General features: G+C 39.3%; 1 protein-coding gene across 2 annotated transcripts; it reads left to right on the forward strand.

The window, feature by feature from the left end:
• The first annotated feature begins 1425 nt into the window (after positions 1 to 1425).
• On the forward strand, positions 1426 to 27933 carry LOC129189617 (fibronectin type III domain-containing protein 4-like). Of its 2 annotated transcripts, XM_054791495.1 has the most exons (8): positions 1426 to 1880; positions 17761 to 17876; positions 19418 to 19451; positions 19564 to 19665; positions 23243 to 23345; positions 23421 to 23510; positions 23581 to 23747; positions 26495 to 27933. In XM_054791495.1, the coding sequence occupies exons 2-8, from the start codon at positions 17830 to 17832 to the stop codon at positions 26534 to 26536; spliced, it is 585 nt and encodes a 194-aa protein (XP_054647470.1). In that variant the 5' UTR covers positions 1426 to 1880; positions 17761 to 17829; the 3' UTR covers positions 26537 to 27933. The 2 variants fall into 2 exon arrangements, with proteins under 2 accessions (XP_054647470.1, XP_054647461.1); XM_054791486.1 differs by lacking the exon at positions 19418 to 19451 and having other exon boundaries at positions 1429 to 1880.

Genomic DNA, 27933 nt, shown 5'->3' on the forward strand with positions numbered 1-27933 from the left:
TTTGTTTGTGTGAAATTTGTTTTGAAATTATGTTTTTAGAAAGTGCCGCGGGCCAATAAAAAAACAGGGCCACACTTTGAACACCCTTGCTGTAGATATCCCCTGTAATTTCATGAATTTATCATTTTTTATCTACTAAAGATTTTTTGGAGAAAACAAAAGAAAAAAAAATAATTTTTGACCAAAAAACTTTGTATATCACTTTGTATATCATTCATTGCTCATTAAATTAAAACAACAGGGAGGGCGAGTGGATCCAAATATCGATAGTAACGATACCAAGGGAGTACCAGAATTTGGATGGATACTAGCGTGTTGAAATTGCTATTTTTAATTTCTCTTTTGTTTGTGTACGCAAAATATATATTTTTTTTGTTGTGTTTATATTAGTACTGTAAAGTGATTAAAAAATGTAATCAAGTTAATCACATGTCTACGCTGTGATTAATCATGCATGTACAGTATGTACAGCAATATGTGCACACATCGTTGGTTTTATCCAGACTTCCATTAGGTAGCTTTTTAAATAGAATTGTCTCGTGTAGCAGACCTGGGTCTTTCTTCTCATTCATCCCTGCTGGCTGCATTTGCCCCACCTTTCATCTTTCATAAACACCTCACGGTGACGTTGTGGTCAAGCTTAGTGATGTAATTAAATTGCGTTATTATTTTTTTAATGCGTTAAGATTTTAAGATGAATCGTGGGGTTAACGAGGTAACGTTAACAGGCCTAGTTTATATTAATAATATAATATTGATATAGTTTACATGCGCAGAGCAAAATTCTTACACACAGGAGGGATGTAAGTGCAAAAAGCCAAAGAATTTGAATGAGAGCCTAGTAAAATTATTTTGTAGTATTGACTCTATTTTGCTCAGACAATTGTATGCAATAAAAGGGAATAATTGCATTATTTAGTTTTTATTGTTGCATTGACTTATATTATTGTAATTATGTACTGTTAAATTGTTCACAACTAATTTTGTTACTTAAAGAATGTTTTTTTTTGTTTGCCCTAAAATGTTTTATTGTGATTAAAATCATGATCGACAAATTATGTATGCGGTATGCCCACCCCATTTGACATGCAGCTTCCTGCTGGGTCCTAATGCCTCCTTCTTAACTTAATATCAGGGCTGGCGTACAGAAAGACGATTTTAAATGAATAATAACAACGTGTAGGGCCAATTATTATGTATTTTGGCTCATATACTTGCTGCTTAAACAGTGTTATGTGCATGCCTTAACTCATTTCTTCAATTATTGTGGTTATAAAGGTGGAATGTTTAGGGTGGATACAGCCCCCATTAAATAGGTCTAACAACGCCCATGGATGATGCTCTAAATAGCCATCATTGGTGTAAGTTAGTGCCCACGTGCAGCCCACGCACCCTCTCTTCCATTCATCCTCCATCCTCTTTCAGTGTGTGTGTGTGCGTGTGTGTGCGCGTGCGTGTGTGTTTTAGTGTGTGTGTGTGTGTAGCCACTGATTGGCTCCCAACATGTTCTTTCCGATCTCCACCAGAAGCCGTGCAGCTGCGGATTGTGCGCGTCTCCATTTTTTTGTTGTGGCTGTTTGTCCTTTTTTTGCAGCAATCCACCACTAAATAACGCAAGCGCTGCGCTTGGCGCAAAGCCCATCCACCTGTTAGCGTCTCCATGCAGCTGGATGACGCGCTTCTTACTGAGGAGATGCTGAGAGATCTGTGGTGACCTTGTGGAGAAGCATCCGGGCAGACGGGAGGTGGAAGCTGGAGGAGAAAGGAGCGCGCCGAGGATCCGGACGTGTGCGCGCATTGACAGAAGGTTATGCCCGCGTCTTCTCACCTGGACCCCCGGCTGCTGCTGCTCCTGCTGGGCTGCTGGATGGTTGGCGGAAGTAAGTCTCTTGCCTTGTCCGTGGCATTATGTGTCTGCGGGGGGGTTCTGTGTGTAAAATAACGTGCAAAAAATGACACAAAATGCACCTGCTTGCACTGCATATGTGAATGAATGAAGAAAAATATGACACAAATACAATAGCACAACAGCGACAGTGGAAGACTCTACAGGTGTTTTACTGTCTTTATTTTCTATATAAAGTAGTGCGTCCCAACCATTGTGCCAATCGCGAAAATGATCCAATTTCACTTAATTGGTCCGAAAATGATTCATTACCTACGATAAATAATGTATCCTTGTCTATCTAGCATATCCTGTTACCCTCAGTTTCTCCGTCAGTACGTTTACATGCAATAAAAAATGTTTTTGCTTGAAGTCGATTTAAAGCAGCCCTTTAAAACGCATGTCGACAGCTTAATTTTTGAACACAGATTGACATTAAATTCACAAGAAGAAAAGCAAACTGGAGGCACAAAAAGAAGACAAATTAAAGCTACAGAAACTGAAATTAAGTCAATACAGTCGTCCCTCGCCACTTTGCTGTTAAAATTTTGCGGCTTTACTCTATCATGGTTTTTCAAAAATGTTAAAGTTCAAGGTTTGAATATATTATAAATGATATTATTAGTCAAAACAGATACATACTTAAGATAATGTTACGTATTTTTTGCGTAAATGAACTAAATGAACTAAAATACAAATAGAGTATATTTATGAGATGTAGTATTCGACACTGGTCACTAGGTAATGTGACTATTTTCCGACTGTGTTTGGTGTAATGTTCGGGGAGACACACAAGCACCAGCGTTGATCGCCACAACAACAGGCTTTTATTGCAGGTTTGAATTGTCTCACAACAGGCACAATAATCCCTAATAAAAACATGGGCTACTGCTGCGGACGTAACCCACGGCAAGCTGAATCTCAACTCTGAACCCCTGATGTCACTTCCTGTCCGCCACTCATTCTGCTCACCTAGGGCAGGGGTCCCCAACCACTGGGCCGTGGCCCAGTACCGGTCCATGGGTGGGGCCGAACCGGATCATGGGGAGCTTTCAGGTGCAATGATAAATAAAAAAAATACACTTGTAAATAACTACATCAAATTTTATGTAAATGCATATCAATTTCGGAAATAAGGGCCATTATTTTATTTAAAAAATAATATACAGTTACAAATCCCGTAGTTTTGGCATTTATGTTTTTTTATTGCAAGTGGCGACCTGTCCCACTTTGTTCAATGGTCCCTGAATACACCATCGTGCGTGTGCTAACCGCACAGATAGACTACTATACTGTATTTTTACCGTTTTTCTTTCACCTCATATTTGGTCTCAAATGCTGATACTATGTGGGAATGCATAAAGACAAGTTTTGATGACTTATTGAGTGCTAATGTACACATTTGTCTCAAGTGAATTCATGCTAGCAGACTGCCTTTTACCACACACATCAAACAACGATGTAATAATCTCTCTGGAAAACAAACTCCAGGCTTGTACTGGTGGATGGTGAGTCTGCATTCATTTTGTGCTTTTAACTTGATGTTGTTCGTGTCTTACTTTTACACAACACATAATAAATAAGATAAATTAGATCACTATAATGCAAGAACTCCCCCCAGGTCCGCGGGAGATTTGTGGGACTACAAATACACAAATCTCTAGGGCAGTGGCAGTGGTCGCCAAACTTTTTTGACCCACGGACCGGCTTGTGTTCCCACAAATCTCTCACAGACCGTGGGGGTTCGTACATTATAGCGATCTAATTATATCTTATTTATGATGTATTGTGAATGCCGACCCACCATCCACCAGTTCAAGTTCCAGCCAAGTTTTTCCAGAGAGATTATTACATGGCTGTTTGACGTGTGTGGTAAAGGCAGTGCGCTAGCATGAATTAACTTGAGACAAATGTGTACATTAGCACTCAATAAGTCATCAAAACTTACCTTTATGCATTCCCACATAGTATCAGCATTTGACACCAAATATGAGGTGAAAGAAAAATGGTAAAATACAGTAGTAGTCTATCTGTGCGGCATGAGATAAAGTTAGCACACGCACAATGGACATGCGTCAAGTGAGAAGGACGTAACACACGAGAATCCGGCCACTTTTCAAAATAAAACATTAAAAAAAATGAAATACTGGAAATGATTTTTTCTTTCTGTGCGGCCCGGTACCAAATGACCCACGGCCCGGTAAAGAGGCCCGGGTGTTGGGGACCACTGCCCTAGGGGACACATTCATAGCAACACACACGAGCACAAGTCTTATTTATGTCTTAAAGGGCTTATTTACTCTGATTATGTCTACTATATTGGGTAATAGGAGTGTAAAAGTGACTATAGGGGTGTTATTTAGTGTCGAGAGGGCTCTAATAATGTTTATGAGGAAATATTCCATTTATAAATAAGGAATCTTACTTGGTGGAAATTCACTTATCACAGTCGGGTTTGGAACCAATTACCGTAAGTGTGATGGGATTGCTGTATTTTTAAGGTATATGAATACAATTTAAAAAACGATGTGTTTAATAAATGGCAGAATGTTCTAGAACTGTGGTTCCCAAATGTTTTACAGTCACGTACCTCTTTCAAAGATTTGACCTGAAGCCATGTACCCAATTCCTGCTGTTCACATGATGAGGCACTGCCTAACTCTGAGTGTGAGGCGTTCAGACACCACAGTTTAAATGTTTTTTTGGGTTTTTTTGTGCATATCCCACTTTGGGAACCTAGGTTCTAAAAGAAAACAGTTTTACTGCGTGACATGTTGCCTGAAACAGCCATATTTTAACACCAAAACTTAATTTTTGTATTCATGTATGGATTAAAAATTGACTGAAAATAATACGTCTGTATTGCTCTGCTCTTTGTTATCCCAAATAAAGTTGCGACAAATATATAATAGACAAATACACTGCCAATCAAAATCTTAAGACCAGTTAAAAAATTGCAAGAATTTACATTTTGCACTATTGGATCCTAAAGAGGTTCTAAGTTGAGATTCAAAATGCAAAAAGAAGAAATGGGAGTGAGACAAAAAACATGAGTGAGTAAGCAATTTAATACAAACAAGCATTAAAGTGAAATAGGCTGTTCATCAGCTGATTAAAAGTTTAAGAGCACAGCCTTTAAAAGGCAAAATCTTGGGAAAAATGTGGATTCAATGTCGGTTTCTGTCAGGTATTCACACTGTCATGATGTCTTGAGTGCAAAGGCAAAAAAGCATTCTCTCATTCTCTTGGATTGTTGAGCTGCATAAGGAAGGCCTTTTATAGGTTGGATGCAGTAAGAAAGTCATTTAAGACGTCTCCAAAGATCCTGACGGATATGGAACAAAAAGGACAAAAATGTCACCGACCCTGAGCTGGAGGATCCCATTGACTGTCCCTCATTTGGACCACCCTCGCTCCAAATGAAGGTTGTTACTGATCTTGACTGCAGTCCAATAAGCATCAAACGGAATTGATGAGAGGAGGGTTTTAAGAAGAAAAAAACTTCTTCAAAGGCCTCGTCTCTTTCAGCACCAAAAAATTGCCCGTTTGGAATTTGAAGGAGAGCACCAAACATGGGACATTGAAAGGTGGAAGAAAGTTTTATTCTCTGAATGAAAAAAAAAGGAAACCTTGACGGTCCTGATGGCTTCCATCTCAGATCCCACCTGAGATGTTTTTCACACGGCACAGTGGAGGGGGTCCATCATGATCTGGGCTGGCCCTCCTCTGTGTGGTAATGACTGGCTGACAAAAGACTTCTTCCAGAGGAATAAAATCACTCTTTTGGACCATCCTGCGTGTTCCCCTCATCTAAATCCATCTGAGAACATTTGGGGATGGATGGCAAGGGAAGTTCACAAAAATGGACATCGGTTCCAGACAATGGATGCTCTCCGTGAAGCCATCTTCACCACTTGGAGCAACATTCCCACTAGCCTCCTGGAAACACTGGCATCAAGCATGCCCAAACCCATTTTTCAGCTGATTAACAAGAATAGCACAGCTACTCATTACTGAGTCCTTTTTTTAATTATTTTTTAAATTTTAGGGGTGGTTCGGGGGGGGGGGGTTAGCTAAAAAAGTCTTAATCCTCTGATCAGCTGATGAACAGCCTATTTCACTTTAATGCTTGTTTACAAAATTGCTTACTCATTTTTTTTGGTCTTGCTTCAATTTCTTTTTTTTTTGCATTTTGAAGCTCTACTAAGAACCTTCTTAAAATCCTTAAGATGTTTGTCACACTTAAATGTTTCAGATCATCAAGCAAATGTAAATATTAGTCAATGACAACACAACAGAACACAAAATGCAGTTTTTAAATGAAACGTTTTATTATAAAAGGAGAAAAAAAATCCAAACCTACATGGCCCTGTGTGAAAAAGTGATTGCCCCCTAAATCTAATAACTGGTTGGGCCACTCATAGCAGCAACAACTGCAATCAAGCGTTTGTGATAACTTGCAATGAGTGTCTTACAGCGCTGTGGACGAATTTTGGCCCACTCATCTTTGCAGAATTGTTGTAATTCAGCCACATTGGAGGGTTTTCCAGCATGAAGCGCCTTTTTAAGGTCATGCCACAGCATCTCAATAGGATTCAGGTCAGGACTTTGACTAGGCCACTCCAAAGTCTTCATTTTGTTTTTCTTCAGCCATTCAGAGGTGGACTTGCTGGTGTGTTTTGGATCATTGTCCTGCTGCAGAACCCAAGTCGGTTTCGGTTTGACGTCACAAAGAGATGGCCGAACATATTCCTTCAGGATTTTTTGGTAGACAGCAGAATTCAGGGCCATGTAGGTTATTTTCCTCCCTTAATAATAAAAAGTTTCATTTAAAAACTGCATTTTGTGTTCAGTTGTGTTGTCATTGACTAATATTTAAATTTGTTTGATGATCTGAAACATTTAAGTGTGATAAATATGCAAAAAATAAGAAATCAGGAAGGGGGCAAACACTTTTTCACACCACTGTATTTCAGTGAGTGAGGTACACCAGTCAACTTAATCAAACTTTAGTAAGTGAAGCAATGGAATGCACATATACAACAATTTAGACAATGTAATCCATTATTGAAAATAATTCACTGAGTTGTGGAAAGTTTGTTTTGAAACACCCAGTCAAAGCAAGCCATCACAATCTGTTTAATCCACTGTATAAGAGCAGCCATCACTACTGCACTTTGTTTCTGTACATTCGTTTTGGTACGGCCTGATTCGATTTTCGATGAAAATGTTACCCCAGTTTTTGTGTACAGTCTCAGTTATCATACCGCCAAACACTGCATGTAACAAACACGTCCGTTTGTTTGCGTATCAGAACCGAGTGGCCAAACAAAGCATCCCGCCACGCACTGGTGAACATTAGCAACCGCACGTAAGATGAAGAAATCCATTTGCTTCTACCAGTAACAGTTAGCTAGTAGCATGTATCATCCCTATTCCTTGTTGTGAAACTCACTAAAGGGACCAAAATCGTTCTCTAGTGTTTCAGAGTCACACAAATTTCAGTCAGTGCATGGTAACTAGGACTTCACAGAGAAGTGTGACACTCACTACAACACTAATGTGTGCATGTAATCGTACTGGCTGTATCTCTGGGTAGTGCTGCAGGAGTATTATGGCCCTAATCTTGTCCACAGTGGACAGTGAACCCTGCCAAGGCTGCCCTTTGTCACTGGTTCTGTTTAGAGCAGGGGTGTCCAAACATTTTTCACATGCCATGTTTCAGGGCCATGTAGTGAAAAATGAAAGAATGCAAGGGCCACTTTGACATTTTGTAAAGCAACTAAGAAGTTTTATATCTTTAAAGAAAAAAAATGCATTTCACCTTTGTGATAAACAGTAGGTGAAAAGGCCCATTATTAGTGTGAACTTCAGTCTTTGCTCTTTTTTCCACCTATTTTTGCTGTTGTTTTAAATTTTCTTCTTTCTTCTTACACAATCCTCAGAAATTGTCTTTCCGTAACATTATGACTTTATTTCCATAATATTTTGACTTTATTCCCACAATATTATAACTTTTTCCCCAAACTAATTTCCCAAAAATGACTTTATTTTGTTTCATTTGTTTCTCATAATATTATGACTTTTAGAAAAAAATGTTCTTTAATATTCAACTGTAAGTTGACATTATTTTTCCTCATAATAATACAAGTTTATTTTCTTGAAATTGTGACTTTTTTCTCTTAATATTTGGACTTTTCCTGTCAAATTACAGCTGTTTTTTTCCATTTCTGCTGTTTTTTAAAAGATTTTCCAACAATTTCAACTTTCGTCTTATAATTGTTCTTCTCGTAGTTATGACTTTATGCCCACAATATAATAACTTTTTCCCCAACCTAATTTCCCCCAAACGACAGCTTTATTTGTTGTTTTGTTTGTTTCTCATAATATTATGACTTAAAATATTGTAATATTTCAACTCTACGCTACTAAGATGAAGATGACATTATTATATTGTTTATTCTCTTACAGTTGCAACATTTTTTTCTGGTTAGAATTTCTTGTTGTAATTTTCCATCTCATAGTTATGACATTATTCCTGTAATATTTTGACTATACTACTATATTATAACTTTTTCCCCAACTTAATTTTTCAAAAATTACAACTTTATTGTATTTTGTTTGTTTGTCACTTTTTCTTGTTAGATTGCAACTTTTTTCTCTTAATATTTTGACTTTGTTATTGAAAAATTACTGCAGATTTTTTGCTGCATTTTTTTTTTGTTTTTTTTAAGTTTCCTTGTTGTGTTTTTATTTTTAGGCCAATAAAAAAAACTGCCACGGGCCACAAATGGCACTTTGGATACCCTCGTTGGTGACAAATCTGTCGAAATGTGTGAAGTGAGCACTTCTCTTTTGCGGAGATAATCCATCCACCTCTGTGGATGGTGTGGCATATCAAGATGCTGCTCAGGCGCAATAAAAGGCCGCTTTATTACACAACACAATGCTATGTTTTGCACGCAGGGAACAATGTGAAATAACTCTAAATGAGAGTACAACTTCCTTCTCTTAACATTTTCACTTTGTTCTTGTAAATTACTGCTGATTTCTCCATGTTCGCTGCTTTTGTTTTTTTTTTTAGCTTTCTTGTGAAGTTATATTATCAGAATGGCCCCCAGGCTGCACTTTTGACACGCCTGGTTTAGAATGTAATTTGTGTAGTAGTTGAATTTACATGTACATGTACATGTACATTATCACAAAGAGTTGGAAGGCATTCCTGGTGGGCTACATTGTGGTCATCTACAACCATGCATATCTACTTAACCCATCAGGGGTTGTGACTGACCCCCGGGCACCCTTGGAATTCCATTTCCTGATCTTAGCAACACAGTACGCTTTACCTGTGTGAGTCTATGGAAGTTTACGGAAGTCCGAACAGGCACGCTTGAATTCACCAACGCCTCCCGCTCTTCTGAATGAACAGGCAAAAACTCTCATAGACAGCATAGTGATTCAGCATTCACGGCTTAGGAAATTTGCAGATTTTGGTCCAAAAATTATTTCATTTTTTCCCCTCCTGCAAATATTGTATGGCGTTTCCACGTGGAGGCTGCTTCCAGTACAGGACAGCAGCAGATTTGGGGTAAGTGGGTGGTTTATTCTTCCATATTTCAACTAGAAAAGGCGTTGCTGTAAAGCTGTCAAAACGGTAATCGATTGTCTCGCAGGGAGGATTCCAAAGCAATCTGTCTTGCTCACATGCTCCCTGGCTCTTTTTAATTATCTGCAGTGCAAATCCACAGGTGCTTAAATCATCCAGTCAGCCTTCGGCTTCCTTGACACTCGTCAGAGCAAAGCATCCGTGACGGACAAGTTCATCACCGTGCTCCGCTGGCTGCGTACCAACAGGAGGCTAATCTGAGTATTGATTTCCCAAATGAAGTGCTTTTAGACTTCTGGACTTCACCCTGTTCAACATAAACAAGCAGATCAGCCACTCAGTTAAATTTCCTCCCCAACTGGCCAAAACATTCATTTTATCTAAATGATAAACCATCATGATATATTTATTTGGAGAGAAATTCGCACTTGTGTAGAACTGTTCAAAAGTGCAACCCACTTAAGTCTGTACCGCTTATGTCGGCAACCCATCTAGTATGTAGACCACTCCTCAAGTCCTGGTCCACCATGTTCATCTTATCCCTTAAAAATGGCTAAAGGTGCTTAGTCAGTATCGACATACATGGTTGACTGGTTTGCCAAAGGCATGGGTGTCCAAACGTTTTTCCAGCGAGGGCCACAGAGTGAAAAATTAAAGGATGCAAGGGCCACTTTGATATTTTATAAAGCAACACATGTAGATATGCTAGAAGTTATACTGTGTATATTTCAAGAAAAAACTGCATCTCAGCTTTGTCATATAGGTGAAAAAACATATTATTTCTATTAACTTCACTTTTGGCTCTTTTTTTCCCCCCATTTTTGCTGTTGTTTTTTTTAGTTTCCTAATATTACAACTTTTTTTTCGTGAATAATCAAAATTTTCTTCTTATTATGACTTTATTCCCACAATATTATAAGTTTTACCCCAGCCTAATTTTCAAAAAATGACAACTTTACTTTGTTTTCTTTTTTTCTTTCTCAAAATATCACAACCTTAAAAAAAAAAAAAAAAAAAAAGTCTTCATTATTTCAACTCTCTGCTACTAAAATGACATTTTTCCTCATAATATTACAGGTTTAATCTCGCAAAATTGCAATTTTTTTCTAGCTAGGATGTGATTTTTTTCCCTCTTAATATTTTGACTTCATTCTCGTAAAAAGCAGTTTTTTCCATTTCTGCTGTTGTTGTTTTTTTTACTTTTTCCAACTATTTCAACTTTCTTCTTTAAACTTTCTTCTTGTAATTGTGACTTTATTCCCATAATACTTTGACTTTATTCTGATAATATTAGAACTTTTTCCCCAACCTAATTTTCCAAAAATTACAACTTTCTTAATTGTTTTGTTTGTTTCTCATATTATGACTATTAATTTATTTTTTTTATCTATTTATTTTCCCTCATATTAATACAACTAGTAAAATTATTACTTTTTCTTGTTAGATTACAACTTTTTTTCTCTTAACATCTTGACTTTATTCTTGTAAAATTACTGCAGATTTTTCCTTTTTTGCCGTTGTTTTTAGTTTTGTTGTTAAATTGTATTTTTAGAACCAACTTTGGATTTTGTGATGAGTTCTTTCTTGTATTCAGTGGTTTTTGCTTTTTCTATCTAGTGGAAGCCATGAGCACGAGCGACGTGATCGCGTGCACCCTACTTTGACCCCGATGTGACATAAATGTCTTTTTATATTACTTTTCACCCTTATTTCCAAAACGGACATGCATTTTTGTTTTTAAAACAATGATTGATATTGTCTGTATTTTATCGCTTCATTGTATTTTTGAATGTATTAATTTGATTGTTTAATTGTAAAGTGCCTTTGAATTTCTACAAAACCGCTTCTAAATAAAATGTATTAGTATTATTATTGACATAAAACTTGCCCTGGTGTATTTTTGTTAATTGGTTCCAGACGCGGCCCGTGATAAGTGAATTTTCACCAAGTAGGATTCGTTATTTATAAATGGAATATTTTCATAGTTAGAATATATAAAACCTGTTTAAATCCTTCTAAATACGGTTTTTAACATTATTAGAGCCCTCCAGACATGAAATAACACCCCTATAGTCATCTTGACACTTGTATTACCCAATATAGTAGACATAATAAGATAAGAAGACATAAATAAGACTTGTGCTTGTGTGTGTTGCCATGCTCTGATGCTAGTGGAGCTGGGTTGGGGGGCAGACAGAAAGTGATGTCGGGGTTCGGGGTTGAGTTTTATCTTGGCAGGGATTACAGCCACAACAGTAGCCCATGTTAGGGATTATTGTGCCAATTGTGAGGTCATTCAAACGTGCAATAAAAGCCTGTTGTTCTGGCAATCAAGTCTGATGCTTGTGTATCTGACCCAACATTACAGCAACATTACTGACACCTAGTGACCAGTCTAGAATACTACATATCTTCACAATGTCTTTGAATGTGTGTTCTGCATAGCTTATATTTATATTTTACTTCATTTAGCCATTTTTATGCTTGAAAATGCTTCATTTAGACAGATAATTTGCTTAAAAATGCATGTTCTTACTAATAATGCACCATATTCAACCACAAAACAGTATTATTTATTAATTAATATATTTTTGAAAAAACATGCAAAATTGTGAGCCACCGGAAGAAAGATTTTCGCATGTACAAAACCTTTATTGTCATTGTAGTCAAGACATACAGCAAAATTACAGCATCAGCTCTTTTTGATGAGAATATAAAATACCATATGTAAATACAAGCATCGAAATAAGTCACAAGTAAATGTGCACGGCTAGTTTTGGTTTTGACTGGAGTTATGTCAACAACCGCTTATGTCTGTACTGAGAGGAGAATGTCAGGTGTACCTAATGAAGTAGCTTGTCAGTGTATTACGTTTACTGTGACGCAAAAACATTTGAAACGACTCCCGGCATCCTGTCAGCCGTCAGTAGGTTCATAAAAATAGAATCTCATCGCCTGATATATTGTATCTACATCAGCATGCTCAGCTTGTCACACGGCCATCCTTCACAGTGAGCCATTAGCCAGATGAGGTTGCCCGAGTCAATCGGCAAACTGTTTGTTCCTCGTGATTTAGCGTCTGACATCACCAAATACTCCAACACGGGGACCGGGCAAGTCAACAAGTCCCCTGGCCTCATTTTTGCTTTGTTGCGTCTGGAGAGAAAACAGCTGCAGGAGGCAGAAAAGGCTGCGCGATGAGCCAAAAATGTTTCAGTTCCGTTTTAGTCACAAGGATTTGCCTGCATAGGAGGGGTTTGTCAGAACGGCTTTTGCAAATTACAAATGAGCATAAATATATAATTTGCACAGTGCCTCAATGTGCTGCACAACTGCAGTTTTTCAGCATGTTATCAATCAATATGAGTGGTTTTCTCGCCACCATCTCTCCATCTCTTTCATTGATCCTCCATCTCCCTCCTTGTTCATCCATCTTACTTTGCCCGTCATGCATGTTGCCCTCCAAAACCAAAATATTGAAGATTCACTTGCCATCTTTCTGCGATGTAGCTCATTTATATTTCACTATCTGACTCCATCTCCGATCCGCTAGTTTGTTTGAAGTCACTGCAGAAGTGGATTGGCCGTGTGCAGCAGAGGAATGTGGAGGAAGTTCAGATAGTGTTTTGCGAGATAAACTTTCTCCTGAGATAATGGCTTCGTGCGCTGCCCAATTTCCATGTGCCCACCACATCAGGAACTATCCCAGAATGCACTGCAGTCGTGTGACAGGTTTAGAAGAAAATGGAAAAAGCCACTTTGCAACAGTTTTTATTTAAATGTTTATTTTGATGCCACCATGTATACAGTAGATCCACACTTTTTGCAGGGGGTTCATCCGGAACCATCAGCAAATGGTCGAGACGCCTATAACAATGTCTACTATTGACGCTCCAGGCAATACTGTATGCAACACTAATTGGGTTAAGGAACTGCTGTTTATTTTGCAAAGAACTACCTTGACATGTGTGGGCTGCCAAGTGTAAAAATTCAGTCTCACATTTCTAGCTGATATATTTTGAATAGTTAGCTCACTTTTCTTCACATTTGAGGTAAAAATTGAATTGTGAGTCTAAATACTAAAGTTTAAATCTAAATGTTACATGTAAATGTTAAATATAAATATAAAATATAAACTTCAATAATCTAAATATAAATGTTAAATATAATCTAAATGTTAAATCTAAATATAAAATATAAATGTTAAATATAAATGTAAAATCTACATGTAAATATTAAATATAAATGTTACATGTAAATGGTAAATATCAAATCTAAATGTTGCCTTGCGGGTTGTAAATTAGTATAAAATAATGTTGCTTTGCATTTATATTAGTGTGTAAGTGTTTACTTCGATACTCGCATAGTCTTTGTGGTAGACTTACATTGTTAGTTTTCTCATATTTAGCTCATTTTCCTCACATATGAGATAGAAATTAAGTGGTGAATCTAAATGCTAACCGTAAATGTTACATTTAAATCGAAATGCTAAATCTAAATGCTAAGTATACATTTCAAATCTAAATCAATATGTTAAATATAAATGTAAAATCTAAATCTAAATGTTAAACCTACATGCAATCTAAATGTTGAATATTAATGTTGCCTAGTATAAAATAGCACTGTTTTTCATGTACTGTAATATTGGTGTGTAAGTGTTTACTTCGATAGCCGATCATCTGTGTGGTAGAGTTACATTATTTATGTTACTACATGTGTTCCTTTTCTCACATCTAGCTCATTTTCTTCACTTATGCAATAGAAATGAAGTGAATCTAAATGCTAAATGTACTGTAAGTTATAAATTAAAATCTAACTGCTAACTCTAAGTGTTAATTTTAAATCTAAATATAAATGTTAAATATGATGTAAATGGTAAATATAGATCTAATATCTAAATTTTAATTTTAAATATAAACCTAAATGTTAAATCTAAATTTTTCCTCGCTGGTTGTAAATGAGTATGAAATAGTATGGTTTTTGTTCATAGTCTGTGTGGTAGAGTTACATTGTTTGTGTTACCACATGTGTTACGTTTCTCACATTTACATAATTTTCTTCACATTTGAAGTAGAAATTAAATGGTGAGTCTAAATGCTAAATGTAAATGCCAAATTTAAATACTAAATTGAAATTTAAGTGCTAAATGTAATTGCTAAGTTTAAATTGGCATTGGATGTTAAATCTAAATCTAAATGTTAAATCTAAATGTAAAATATAAATGTTGCCTCGCAGGTTGTAAATTTGCATTAAATAGTATTGCTTGCATGTATAGTGTTTAAGTGTTTACTTCGATACCCACATAGTCTGTGTGGTGGATTTACATTATTTGTGTTAGCACATTTGTTACTTTTCTCACATTTAGCTCATTTTCTTCACATATGAGATAGAAATTAAGGGGTGAATATAAATGCTAAATGTACTATAAATGCTAATTTAAATTTAAAAGATAAATGTTAATTATACATTTTAAATATATATATACATGTTGAGTCTAAATGTAATCGAAATATTGAGTCGGTGTGGTGGAGTTACATTATTTGTGTTACCACATGTTACTTATGTTATTTTTGGTCCCACCGTGAATGAGGTAGGCATTTGGTTTGATGACCTCCTGTTGGTATGTGTAAGACTTTCCTAATACACAGTTTTATGAGTGTCTCAGTTGCGTTTTTGTCCCCATTTGCAAGTGGTCCTGGTCCTCCTGTTGGTTTGTGCTGCGTGAGTAAGGTTGAAATGTCAAACTGATTCACTGCAGATAAAGAGCACTTCCTCAAGCAAGCTGAGGTTTGCCTCCGGCTACTTGCTGTTTAATTCAAGCATGCCACTGCTGTGCTGCCTATCAGTGCAGTTACGCACTATGCTGACATTACGGTATTCATTACCACATTTATAGATGATCACCAATTTAAGTTAAATGACATGGGTTTTCTGCCACATAAACGGCATACTTATGGGAATCAAAAGCACAAAAGGGCATTTTTCCCACAAATCCGCAAATATGCAAATGCTGAATTGCAGATATGCGGGTCTCCACTGTAATCCCCTAATGGATGCTGATCATCAATGCATGTGCATCGCTGTCTATGAGCTTACCTGAATACTAAGCCGCTTCTTTCCTATCTGCAATTAGCAAACAAACATATCCTGAGGCATGTTTGTAAATGTCTATAACCCTAACCTAACGTCATGTTACGTGCAGTCCTTTGTTCGGCTGACAAATGAACACTGGAGTGTTACCAGACATGCACACACTTGGTGCACTGTTGCCACAGCAATGCAGTAGAGTATGTGCTTTACAGGGTTCTCTGACTTGCGGTAAAACATCACTGATTGATTGAATTAGAGGCTTCATCATCGGAATGGATGCCTTTTCTTCCCTTCAAGGGAAAGGCTGCTCAAAAGAATATAAGGGAACACTTATATCGTACATCCATGAATGATATGTTCCATTCACTATCGATTACATTGCAATTTGTGGAGAACAAAATACCGTGGGAATAATTCACAAAAACGGAGGTCTGATTCAGAATCATACTCAAAATCAAAGACTGATTTTCCTCAAGATAACTCACGATCAGGGTGTCAGTCAGCTGTGTCCAAGGTCAGATTCAGGTCTGAGCAAAAGCCAGGTCAGTCAGCATCAATACCTTGATCTCCAGAAACTGCTGACACACTCAGGCTATATAAACCTCAGAACCCACTGTACCAGCATATGATCTGACAAAGGGTCTGAGCTTGCTTTCCCTCCATGGATATGACTCCCTGGACCACTGACCCACCACTAAACAACCGGTCACACGCAAAGAAAGGTCCTGCCACCCAGCCTGTACTCCTACCAGTCTGCACTACTCTCCCCCATCAAATCATGGGAAGACAAATCCATGAGGACCTCTCCTGGCTGACAAACACCACAACACCAGTGATAAAGGCTTAGCAGCATCTCTGCCCCTCGCAAACTGAAGAAGACCAGAACGCCCCCACCCATCTTGCACTCCTTCTACTGTGGCACAGAGTGAAGCATCCCGACCAGCTGGATCACAGTGTGGTGCTTGAACTGCATGGACTATAATCGTAAAGCTCCGCAGCGCATAGTGAGCACAGCTGGAAAGATCATTGGTGTCTCACCCGTCAGCCTGCCTTCTGGAAATTTACAACACCCGCCTCACCCGCTGAGCACTCAGCATCCCCTTCTTCCTCTTAGCATCAGGGAGAATTTATCTGCCAGTCTCCAGGTTTGCTCCACTAGACTGAACAGTTTTATGCACCAAATCAAGAATCAAGAAATGGCACTCTTTCCCTCTCCACCCCATTACCCACCTGAAAACAGAAGAATCAAAATAGAAGTCTGCACAGATGGTAAATGTGCAAGCAATGGCTAGTTTCGATGATGTCGACATCAGTCAGCCAGTACTAGGGGTGTCATCGCAAACGGGTTCCACTGTGGTCACCTCAGTCACTAAAACCACTTGGCACCAGCCACTTGAAACAATCTACCTCTTTCGCTGAACTTCTCGTGGCCGCCATCTGCATTCTCTCAGCCCTCTATGCTTTAAAGGGATAGTTTGAATTTTTTGACATGATGTTGTATGGCATCCCCATCAGCAGTGTAGTCCATCAGCAGTTACTTACCCCACCCTTGGTTTCGTGAGCCCACTACTGGTTGGATTTCGGTGATGAGAAACATAGTTGTTTAGAGTATGAAATAGTATGGTGTTTGTTATTGTTATTTGTTATTTGGTTATTGCTCGGCTTTACTTTCTCTGACGTCGTATTAATGCGTGCTATCGACTGTTTCATTGTCGGGTACTGTATGTGATGAAAATGGCTGCAACCCTCGCATCTTCATTCACTGATGCGTCGTCATCACACACACAGCAATGGACAGCTGAGAGCACACATTAATATGACGTCAGAGAAAGTAAATCCCAGCGATTTGAGAGGTATGATTTTTTTGAGGAAATGTATTTCCTAAATGTATTACTCTTTCGAACTCACATTTCTCTGAGAAGCCAAACTCTTTACTTGAGTAACCCCAATAACTAACCGGAACTACATTTCTCATCACCGAAATCCGACCAGAACCAGGTTTCACGGGACCAAGCGTGGGGTAAGTCACTGTTGATGGACTACACTGATGGACTACACCCCCACCTTCATGTCAAAAAATCTAAACTATCCCCTTAAGGTCACTTCTGTTTTTCCACATTAGAACGTTTTCATTACAGTAGTCTTCTTTGTGTGTGCATGTGTGGTACCATGGAAACAGCTGTGCCAGCTGCCCCGGTGAACGTGTCGGTGACCCAGTTGAGAGTCCACTCAGCCATGGTGACCTGGAATGTTCCTCAAGGAGACACCGTCATTGGATATGCAATCTCACAGCAGGTAAGTTGTGTTCCCATGTGTGTGTGCGTGTGTGAAAATGTTATTTTAGGGGGCTGGGTCATCCTGCTCATTTCCGGGGCTTTTAAAATGATATCCCACTTGGGCAATATGGCAAGTTTATTGTCATAAAATACACAAATTCTCAATTTTTGCACAGAGTAAATCTGCATTCGTCTCCTGTCAGCTGAAAGACTCGGATTCTGCAGCCTGCTCCTCGACTACGCCTACTCTGTTGCGATTGGTCAGGGGTTGAGCATAGAGACATGCCCCCCCAATTGGGTATTGGATGCAATTGGATGAATATTGGAGAATCTGACGTGAAACTGTGCTTTGTTCATGAAACACGAAACAGCCATGAAGCGGCAAGAGGAAAGGATCAGTGACCGTGAAGCAGGTCTTTAGCTCCACTGAAAACAAAAAATTTGCTGCCTTACTCTGGTTTAGATACACAACTCTTTTTAATCTAGAAAAAGAGACAACTCAGCAAGCTGTCATACATGGACTTCCTAGAATTGTGATGTCAGAAATTCAAAAGATCTCATGGAAATCTTGTGAAGTTCTTGTACCTAATTTGTGAGTGGCATAAAAATGAAAGCAGAGATAAGTTAAAAACACACCGACCTCATGGTACATGACCAAGAGTACAACATTTTAAACATATAGTCCGCAAATGTAGGATAGGGACCCATCAAAGCCTTCTCTGTTTAAAGGTGAGTTGAGGGAAAGTAGACAAATTTATTATGTTGCCTATATTGTGTCTACAAAAGGATGTTGTCTGTTTGCTTGGATAGAGGCAAGTTTTCATGCGCCCACACATTGGCAACAGAAAGCGGCTGCACTCTGAGTGGGCGTCATCTCCATTAGTGGAAAGGATTTTGCCGGCCGTCTGTCTCACAGGGCACTGGCAATTGTTGTAGCTTTTTTTTTTAAAGTCACCTCTGGTTTCACTCTTAATTTTTCACACAGACTAGCTCAGAGATGTGGAACATCTGCTGGCATCATCTCAAAGACTCAGAAATAGTGACAAGGTTTTATCTGCTGCCGTCCTGAAAAAGCTCTGTGTCCTCAGTCTTATCCCAAAAAGCGAGTTGGCATTTTCAAGCCGCGAACAATCAATTGTATTGCCGAGGGAGATGCTTTCACACACTGCAACATCCTGAGCGCAAAGAAGACGGAGGACAGGAAATCTGCAGACAAAGACTCACTTTTGCATGCCAAATCCCAGCGAGATTGTCGTTACGCAACACTCTCTTTCCCACACAAACACAGAGGAAGCCACACTTCCTATCTGGGATGCAAACCTCCTTGTAATCTTTGTTCATAAATCCCGCCATGCTGATTATTTCTGTATTCATGAGGTGCATGTTGAAGGGCAGTTTATGCATTCTGAGAATTCTTCATGTTTATCTGCAGACCAACCAGCCTGTGTGTGTGTGTGTGTGTGTGTGTGTGTGTGTGCGTGTGTGTGTTCAAATTGAACTCATTTGAGCAACCTGTAACAAGCCTGTGTGTCTAAGCAAGTGTGTGTGTTCCTGCTGCAGTCGTGACATCAGTATGCAGATAAGGGATTTGAAGGTCAGCTTTAGACGCTCTGAATTGTTTTTCCTGTTGCTTCCAAAACGCTTATTGTGATAAACTCCTCCGAGGACTTTGTGCTGGGTTTAATAGATGTTTGTCTCGTCCACAGAGGCAGGATGGCCTGATGCAGCGCTCCATTCGCGAGGTGAACACGTCAAGCCGCTGGTGTGTGCTGTGGGACCTGGATGAGGACACACACTACAGCGTGCAGGTGTTGTGACTTTCAGAAACTTTGGATGACCCTCAAGTGCTTCATAGGCTGACATTGTCCTTCAATGGGGCGACTTTGAAATCGCTGAAATCTCACCAGCCCCCCGGTGGCCTGACCTTTTACCTCTGTGAGGATAAAGTAAAACCTCCCACAGGAATCCATTATTAATATCGAGGACGAATAGATGGCAGAGCACAAGGACAGTTTGCTTGTTCTTTGCTTTTAATAAAACGTTCAGGGCTGCACGGTGGCCTAGTGGTTAGCACGTCGGCTCACGGTCGGGAGAGCATGGGTTTTTTTGTAAGCATTTTTGTTTTCCCTGTGCGTGCTTGGGTTTTCTGAGGTTTCTTCCTCCTCGCCTCCCAAAAATATGCTTGCTTGGCTAATTAGAGACTCTAAATTGACCAGGGATTTGAATGTAAGAGGAAATGGTTGTTTGTTTATACACTCCTGATAAAAAGATTTACATTTTGCACTGTTGGATCTTAAGGAGGTTCTAAGTAGAGCTTCAAAATGCAAAAAGAAGAAATGGGAGGGACACAAAATCAGAAACGTTCCTACGCACAAATGTGTTCTTAAAGCCTTCTTACGAAGATTTTTGGCATTCACGAAACGTGTTCTTAACTCACAGTTCTTAGATCTAAGAACAAATTCTACGAACGCTCAGGAGGACTCTTACGCACAAGCAAAGCTTGCACTTTCAATGCGCAGTCGCCCTCATGATGGATTTTGCAACTTGATCCCAAAAAATGTAGTGCAAATAAAATATCCCAACAATGATTTATCATCAAAACAACTAAAATATACTCCATGGATAAATATATATTCAAATCCTAATTCATCAAAAAAACGGCATTCTCTCTCTGCGCAGCAGAGAGAGAATGTATAGGGACCATGTAGATTTATTTGCTGAAAGCGACGAATATTTGATGTCCCGCTTCAGGCTTCAGGCTTCCCTCTCTGTTCTTGCAGGTGTGCAGGATCATCAGAATAACATCGCAATGAAACGTGGTGTGTCTATTGCGCACGTAGCACCCCCAGATAACGACATGCGCCCCCAGCCACGTCTTGAGCCAGAGCACGGGGCTGCTGTATTAATTAGGCAGCGTCTAATCAAATGTAACCACAGAAAAAATAAATAGTCACACACAAACTATGTATTTTGACTTTATTTTTCCATCGTGATTGTGTAAATATTTTCTAGAGTTTCCGAAATGGTTTGGTTTCTGATTGATGGCCCACCTCCCGTTTCCTCCAGATCCCTACGGTGAAGTCTAATCTTTTTTTTTTGAGTCTATTTTAAGTCAAACCACTTCTTTTTAACCTCTGCGGTGGTGCGTTTCTCCGTGGAAACGGCATTTATGTTTCCTGCAATGGTGCTCCATGCCGACTCTTTTTGGATGGCCTAATGACCGCTGGATACACTTGAAAATAAGGTGGTCTTGTGTTCGGTCACTCCTTGTAAAAGCACCTCTATTTCAGTAGAATTGAAGTTTTTCTTTCGTTTGTTGTCCAGCTGCTTCTCAGTCTTGCCCTTGCGCGTTGCCATCTCCGCCTCCAGCTGCCTGTTGCGCGCGGCACATTTTTGACCTTATATAGGAAATAATAGGCGGTGACCTATGCAAATTAGGCCTCACATGCACGAGCATCGCAGTTAGCATTCATCAACCTAAGAACACCGGTGCGAACGATTATCCCTACTTAAGAACGTGTCGTGAATGTGGCGCAGTTTCCAACCCACGCCTTCTTAAGTACACTTCTTAAGAAGACTTTTAAGAAGATGTTTGTGAATGAGGCCCATTGTCTTTAAAAGCCAAAATCTGTGCAAAAATGGATTGATGGATGGATTCAATTTCATTTTCTGTCAGGTATTCACAGAAATACCTGATGATCTCTTGATGGCAAAGGCAAAAAAGCTTTCTCTCTTTGAACGCGGTCAGATTGTTGAGCTGCATAAGCAAGGCCTCTCGCAGTGCGCCATTGCTGCTGAGGTTAGATGCAGTAAGACAATCATTTGAAACTTCTTCAAAGACCCTGCGGGTTATGGAACAAAAAAGTCAAGTGGTAGACAAAAAAATATGTCACTGGCCCTGAGTTGGAGGATCCGATTGGCTGCCAGTCAAGACACAAGACCATCCTGGGCCCAAAGGAAGGATGTTACTGGTGTCGAGTGCAGTCCAACACCCAGGCCTCGTCTCCTTCAACGCCCCAAAACTGCTCTTTTGGAATTTGCAGGAGAGCAGCAAACATGGGACAATGAAAAGTGGGAGACAGTTTTATTCTCTGATGAGAAAAAAATGTAACCTTTGATGGTCCTGATGGCTTCCAACGTTACTGGCATGACAAGGAGAGGCCACCTGAGATCCACACGGCACAGTGGAGGGGACGCCATCATGATCTGGGCTGCTTTTTCCTTCAATGGGACAATGTAGCTTCAGGTTGTGCAGAGGCGTCAAACGGCAGCTGGCTGTGTGGAGATGTTGCAGGGGGCATTGCTCATGACTGAAGGCCCTCGTCTGTGTGGTAATGACTGGCTTTTTTAACAGGACAACACTGCAGTTCACAATGCCCGCCTAACAAAGGACTTCTTCCAGAGGAATAAGCTCACTCTTTTGGACCATCCTGCATGTTCCCCTGATGTAAATCAGGGGAACATTTGAAAGAACATTTGGGGATGGATGGTCAGGGAAGTTTACAAAATCTGACATCAGTTCCAGACAGTGGATGCTCTCCGTGAAGCCATCTTCACCACCTGGAGCAACATTTCCCACTAGCCTCCTGAAAATACTGGCATCAAGAATGCCCACACAAATTTTTGAGGTGATTAACAAGAACAGCACAAACTTTTGATCAGCTGATGAACAGAACCTCCTTAAGATCAAACAGTGTAAAATGTAAATTCTTGCAATTTTTAAACTGGTCTTAAAATTTGGTTGAGGAGTGTATGTGTCAATTTGACCAGTCCAGCGTGTTCAGCTGGGACAGACACAGGCTCACACAATGAGGACAATCTGTATGGAAAATGGATGGATGGATGTGATAACAGAGAGAAAGTCAATCTCAGTCTTAACATACGATTTCCCATTCCTTTGGTTTGCCATTGAGATGTTAGTTTAGCCAAGGGACAAACATGACTGTGATCCTGGAAGGCCCAGCGTTGCCGTGCTCAGAGTGTTTGTTGATGTCCAGTGAAGACTCATCAAACAGTTGTCAATTTCAGATTCACCATCTTCGATTTTTTATTTCACAATGAAGTAAAAATGTACAATCTTGAGTGGCCTCCTGGAGACGGCAGAACATCTTGGCACATCATGGAAGTGCTTCAGAATTTACGAGTTCCACAGTTTAGCCAACAGATATAGCCCTTGACATGCTTGGATGGGTGGGGGGTTTCTTTGATATTCCATTTTGGCTTGGTTTCTACAGCAACGAATCCTGTCCTGGTTCGTAGTCCACCGGAGCTGGTGTTTTCCGCTTTTCAATATGTTTCCTTCCCCCCAACTCGTAATATTGTGTAAGACTTCTAGCCTGACCACATGGGCTGTAGGTTAAAAATAATATAACGTGTTGTGTTCAGGTGCAGTCTGTCGGGCTGCATGGTGACAGTCAACCGAGCCATGCCCTCCACTTCAGGACACTGGAAAGAAGCGACCACTATCCGGCTGGAGTGCTGGACCACCGTAAATAATGCAGAGACCAACATGGCAGAGATATAACAACAAGAAGGACACAAATTCTGTCGTGTGTGTCCTCAGATGAACCAGCCATGGAGGGTTTGGGTATGACGCCTCACTTGCAAACTGGAGAGCTGCTCATCATCACCACCGTGTTACTGCTTTGGGCAGGTCAGCGTCTCTGTGCCGTATACATCACACACACACCTATGTGCTCACACACTGCTGTCTTCCGCTATAGCCGTCATCGCCCTGTTCTGCCGCCAGTACGACATCATCAAGGACAATGACTCAAATGGGACCAGGGAGAAAGCCAAGAGGCCGCTGGTCCAAGCTGCTTCCTCCTACTACAACACCTCAGCCCCGAGCTCGCCAATCTACCACAATGGCGCCGTCCGCAGTGGCAGGGTGATTACTTTTACTGTTCAACCTGCTTCCCTTCTTCTCCCTCTTCCTGTTTTCCTTCTTGCAGAACAACCACGTGCATGATTGACAGCTGGGGATATTGAAATTCAGAACAGCCATTGCAGTTGCATCGAGCATCTCCTAGCAACCAAAGTGCAGTCATCTTGCGCTAAATATAAAACAAGTCGCCTAGAAGCACAGAATGCATTCCATACAGTGCAGTTATGTTTTTTTTTACTCCCATTTTCTCCTCAATGCAGAATGGCTTCTTTGTTTTGGACATACTGAACAAATGAAGGAACATCACGTGATTGCACTTGCACTATTGTCCGAAAAGGAGTAGGAACAAGCAGAGATTATTTACTCCTAAAATTAAATGAATACTGTATATCATTAAATCAAATGCAGGCTATAGACTAAACAATAACTGACGTAATGAAAGATGAAGAAATTCTGGTACAGGTAAATCATGTACAGTCAAATATCGGTTATCAAAAGCCTCTGTTTTCATATGATTCAGTTTTCCACAAACATTTTTGCCCAAATTATGTTGTTATGAAACCGCTCTCATAAATTCATTAAAAACGTAAATTTGGTCTGGAAAAACGAGACTCGCTTGAGAACTACTTTACAGCGAGTCATGTGTTTTCCTGGAAGAGCATGTGCCATACGCAGCACAAAAAAGCAGTGTGTGCCTGCAAGCCCACTCTTTTGGTCGCGACTGCTCAGCTGTTGCCATCTGAATGCTAATGAATGCTAGAGGGGTCATGGAATCGGTGCGCTGTTACAAGAAGATCTGGGAGGAGAAGAGGAGTTCATCCTTCCAGATCAGCCTGGGACAATATTTTAAGATGGTATTACTGGTAGGTATAATTACTGCATTTTATACAGTATGTCCTTCATGTGTACAGTGTGATTTAGATATAATTTAGGTTTAACTTCCAACTTGCCAGCCATCTGGTCTTTTTCACCTGGGATACAGGTGAAAAAGTGAAAAAGTGTGTTATTCGCTCTTTGCTCTTTCCTTCCCCATTTTTTCAACTTTCTTCTTAAATAAGCTTTGTAAATTTTCTTTTTGCAATGTTATGACTTTATTCCCATATTTTTACTTTATTCCCATAATATTATAACTTTTTACCCAACCTAATTTTTCAAAAATTACGACTTTATTTTGTTTTGTTTCTCATAATGTTACAAATTTTTCTTTAATATTTGAACTCTATGCTGCTAAAATGACATTATTTTTCCTTATAATATTATGAGTTTATTCTTGTAAAATTGCAACTTTTTTTCTCATTAGAATACGACTTTTCTTTTTTCTCCTTATAGCTTGACTATATACTCATAAATTTACAGCTGTTTTTTCCATTTCGGTTTTTGTTTTCCAACTATTTCAACTTTCTTTGTGTAAATTTCTGTCTCGTAATATGATGAGTTCATTCCCATAATATCTCAATTTCTTGTAACATTTTGACTTTTTTTCTTGTTAGAATATGACTTTTTTCTCTTAATATTTGACTTTATTCTTGTACAATTACAGCTGTTTTTTCCAATTTGGCAATTTTTTTTGTTTTTTTTACATTTTCAACTTTGTAAATTTTTGACTAATTATATTTTGACTTTATTCCCATAGTATTTTTACTTTATTCCCATAATATTATGACGATTATAACTCCAAAAATTACAACTTTATTTTGTTCAGTTTGTTTCTCATAATATTACAGCTTTAAAAAGGAACATATTTTTCTTTAATATTTTAACTCTATGCTACTAAAATCACATTATTTTTCCTCATGATAAAACAAGTTTATTTAAAATACAACTTTTTTCTATTCTTGTTCTTCCTGTAATTATGACTTTATTTCCATGATATTATAGGTTTTTCCCCAACCTAATTTTCCAAAAATTGCAACTTTATTTGTTGCTGTGTTTGTTTCTCATAATATTACGAAAAATGAAGGGGTGAATGGTGGGTCCCAGCCAAACTTTTTGAGAACCACTGCCTAAGATGAGCCAGAGAAATGGATGGAGCTGAGTTGCAGCACAGGGTGTGAATGCTTGTGTCGATGTGACGGTCATATTCTTAAATTTGTTTTTTGCAAAGTAGTTTTTGTTTTCATTTTGAAGGTGTTGGTGGAAGTACTGTCACATAAAAATGGATCTGGTTATGTTCTGAATGCACTGTACAGTCATCCCTCACCACAGCGCAGTTAGAATTTTGCTTCACGGTTTCTCAAACATTTATTAATTCATAAACCATGTCATTTCCTGGTTAAATACGACCCATTTGTGGGGAAAAATGATTTAAGCAACTTTAATTTTTATTTGGCCTAAATTAAGCATTTTCAAGGATCAAAATTGCTAAATGAAGTAAAATACAAATACAAGGAGTTAAGAAGACATTCAAATTGTGAATGTAGTGTTCTATATTGCTCACTAGGTGTCAGTAATTCTTCAGCGAGACAAGCACCAGACTTTAACAGGCTTTAAATTGCAGGTTTAAATTGTCTCACAACAGGCACAATAATAACAACATAATGATATATGCTAATAATAATAATAATAATAACATGGGCTACTGTTGTGGACGTAATACGACACTCCCCCTTCTTGCTTTTGCATATTGTAGCTTTACTTAAAATCTCATTATATATTGAAACACAGCCCTGGCCTTTTTCATAAAAAAGAGATACATACTTTACTTTTGTGTTTGTCTTGTGTGTGACCTTGACTGTTTCTCCCCCTCTCAGCTTCACAGAGCCTCCTCCTCCATCAGCATCATCCGAGTCTGAGAGATCGGCTTTCGGGATCAGCAGAGTCTATTTTCAAGTAGAACACGGGCACCGCAAGCACGACTTCAAGCAAATAAACTTGAGAAAAACCTCCACAAGTACAAAGTGGCCGTTCTGAATGAGGAATGAGGTTAACTACTGCCATCTTGTGGCAAAAGACTTGAATGGTTAGACGGCGGTGACGAAAAACGGATGCTGCAGAGGTTTTGCTTTTCCCGCTTCCGCACTCACTTCCTGTTTCCGGTTTTGGGTTCAGCTGATCCTACGATGCTTTTCTATTATGTATTTGTTGCCAAAGGCAGGGCTGTAAGCTCGTGGCTGAGCAGACGCAGGATTGTGTTTGTTTTTCACTATTTAGTCAGTGGCTGTGTCTCTTACGGAAATAACTGTCGTAAGATTTAACCGCTTTTGAACTCGAGTTAGTCCCGCCCTTTCCGCTACGTGGCCAAGATGGCGATGACTGAGGGTGGTTTCTTTGACAATTTAAGGAGTTGTTTAGTTGGGTTGTTTAATTGAATATGAGAGAAGGTGTACTTAGTGTGGATAATCTAGGTGTTACATTTAATATGAGGAAGGAAGCATAGGTTTCCATATGGCACTAGTGAGTCTGTGAATGCAGCCAAAACAGTACTGCCAGGGGGCGGTAATGCACCAAAGTGATGGATGCCAACCGCCATAAAACCGAAGAAGAAGACCGAGAGCCGTTGTGTTGGGCTCAATTCGTGACACCCGTCATTTGAGCTTGTTGAGAGCAACGTTCAGGTACGCTGCTGTAGTTTGAACGCGCTTATGCACTCATGTGTAAGTATGGAAGTGCGCGAATTGAGACAAAGCCAATATCACATGATACGATTACTAACATCACCCCAGTGTATCACACTTCTGCTTATAATTACAATGTAGACAAATACATAAGAACACAAATTCTGCATTGTACAATTCATAATGTATTTAATAAAAATGAATTCATGTTTACCGTTAAACTGGTGCATTTTAATCCACCATTTTCCGGGTGTTGAATTTTCACATGTGAACAGCAGATGTCGCTTGAGCTCTAGTCTGCTGCTATAAGAGGGCTTTCTTCACGTGAAGAAGGAAATAGGCGTAAAAAGCTTGTGTTTTTCCCAGTAATGACCCAGTTCAGTTGGAATAATGAAAACCAAGTAAATTAGAGTGGATGTAAAGAAAAAAGTGAGACGATGTTGAAAAGAATGCATAATTCTATAGAGGCAAATGCCAGCCCAGGGTCAAAGATCAAGCACCGTCGGCACTCCTTAACCTTCTTTCTTACACACAAAATATATTCCTGCTCTATTTTGCATTGCCTCAGCACCACCACGGCCTGCCTTCGCTCTCCACGCACGCTGCAAGACAAAGAACCGGAAAGGGGCTTTGGG

Source organism: Dunckerocampus dactyliophorus, chromosome 1 (genome assembly GCF_027744805.1).
Source record: "Dunckerocampus dactyliophorus isolate RoL2022-P2 chromosome 1, RoL_Ddac_1.1, whole genome shotgun sequence".
NCBI classification, from domain to species: Eukaryota; Metazoa; Chordata; class Actinopteri; order Syngnathiformes; family Syngnathidae; genus Dunckerocampus; species Dunckerocampus dactyliophorus.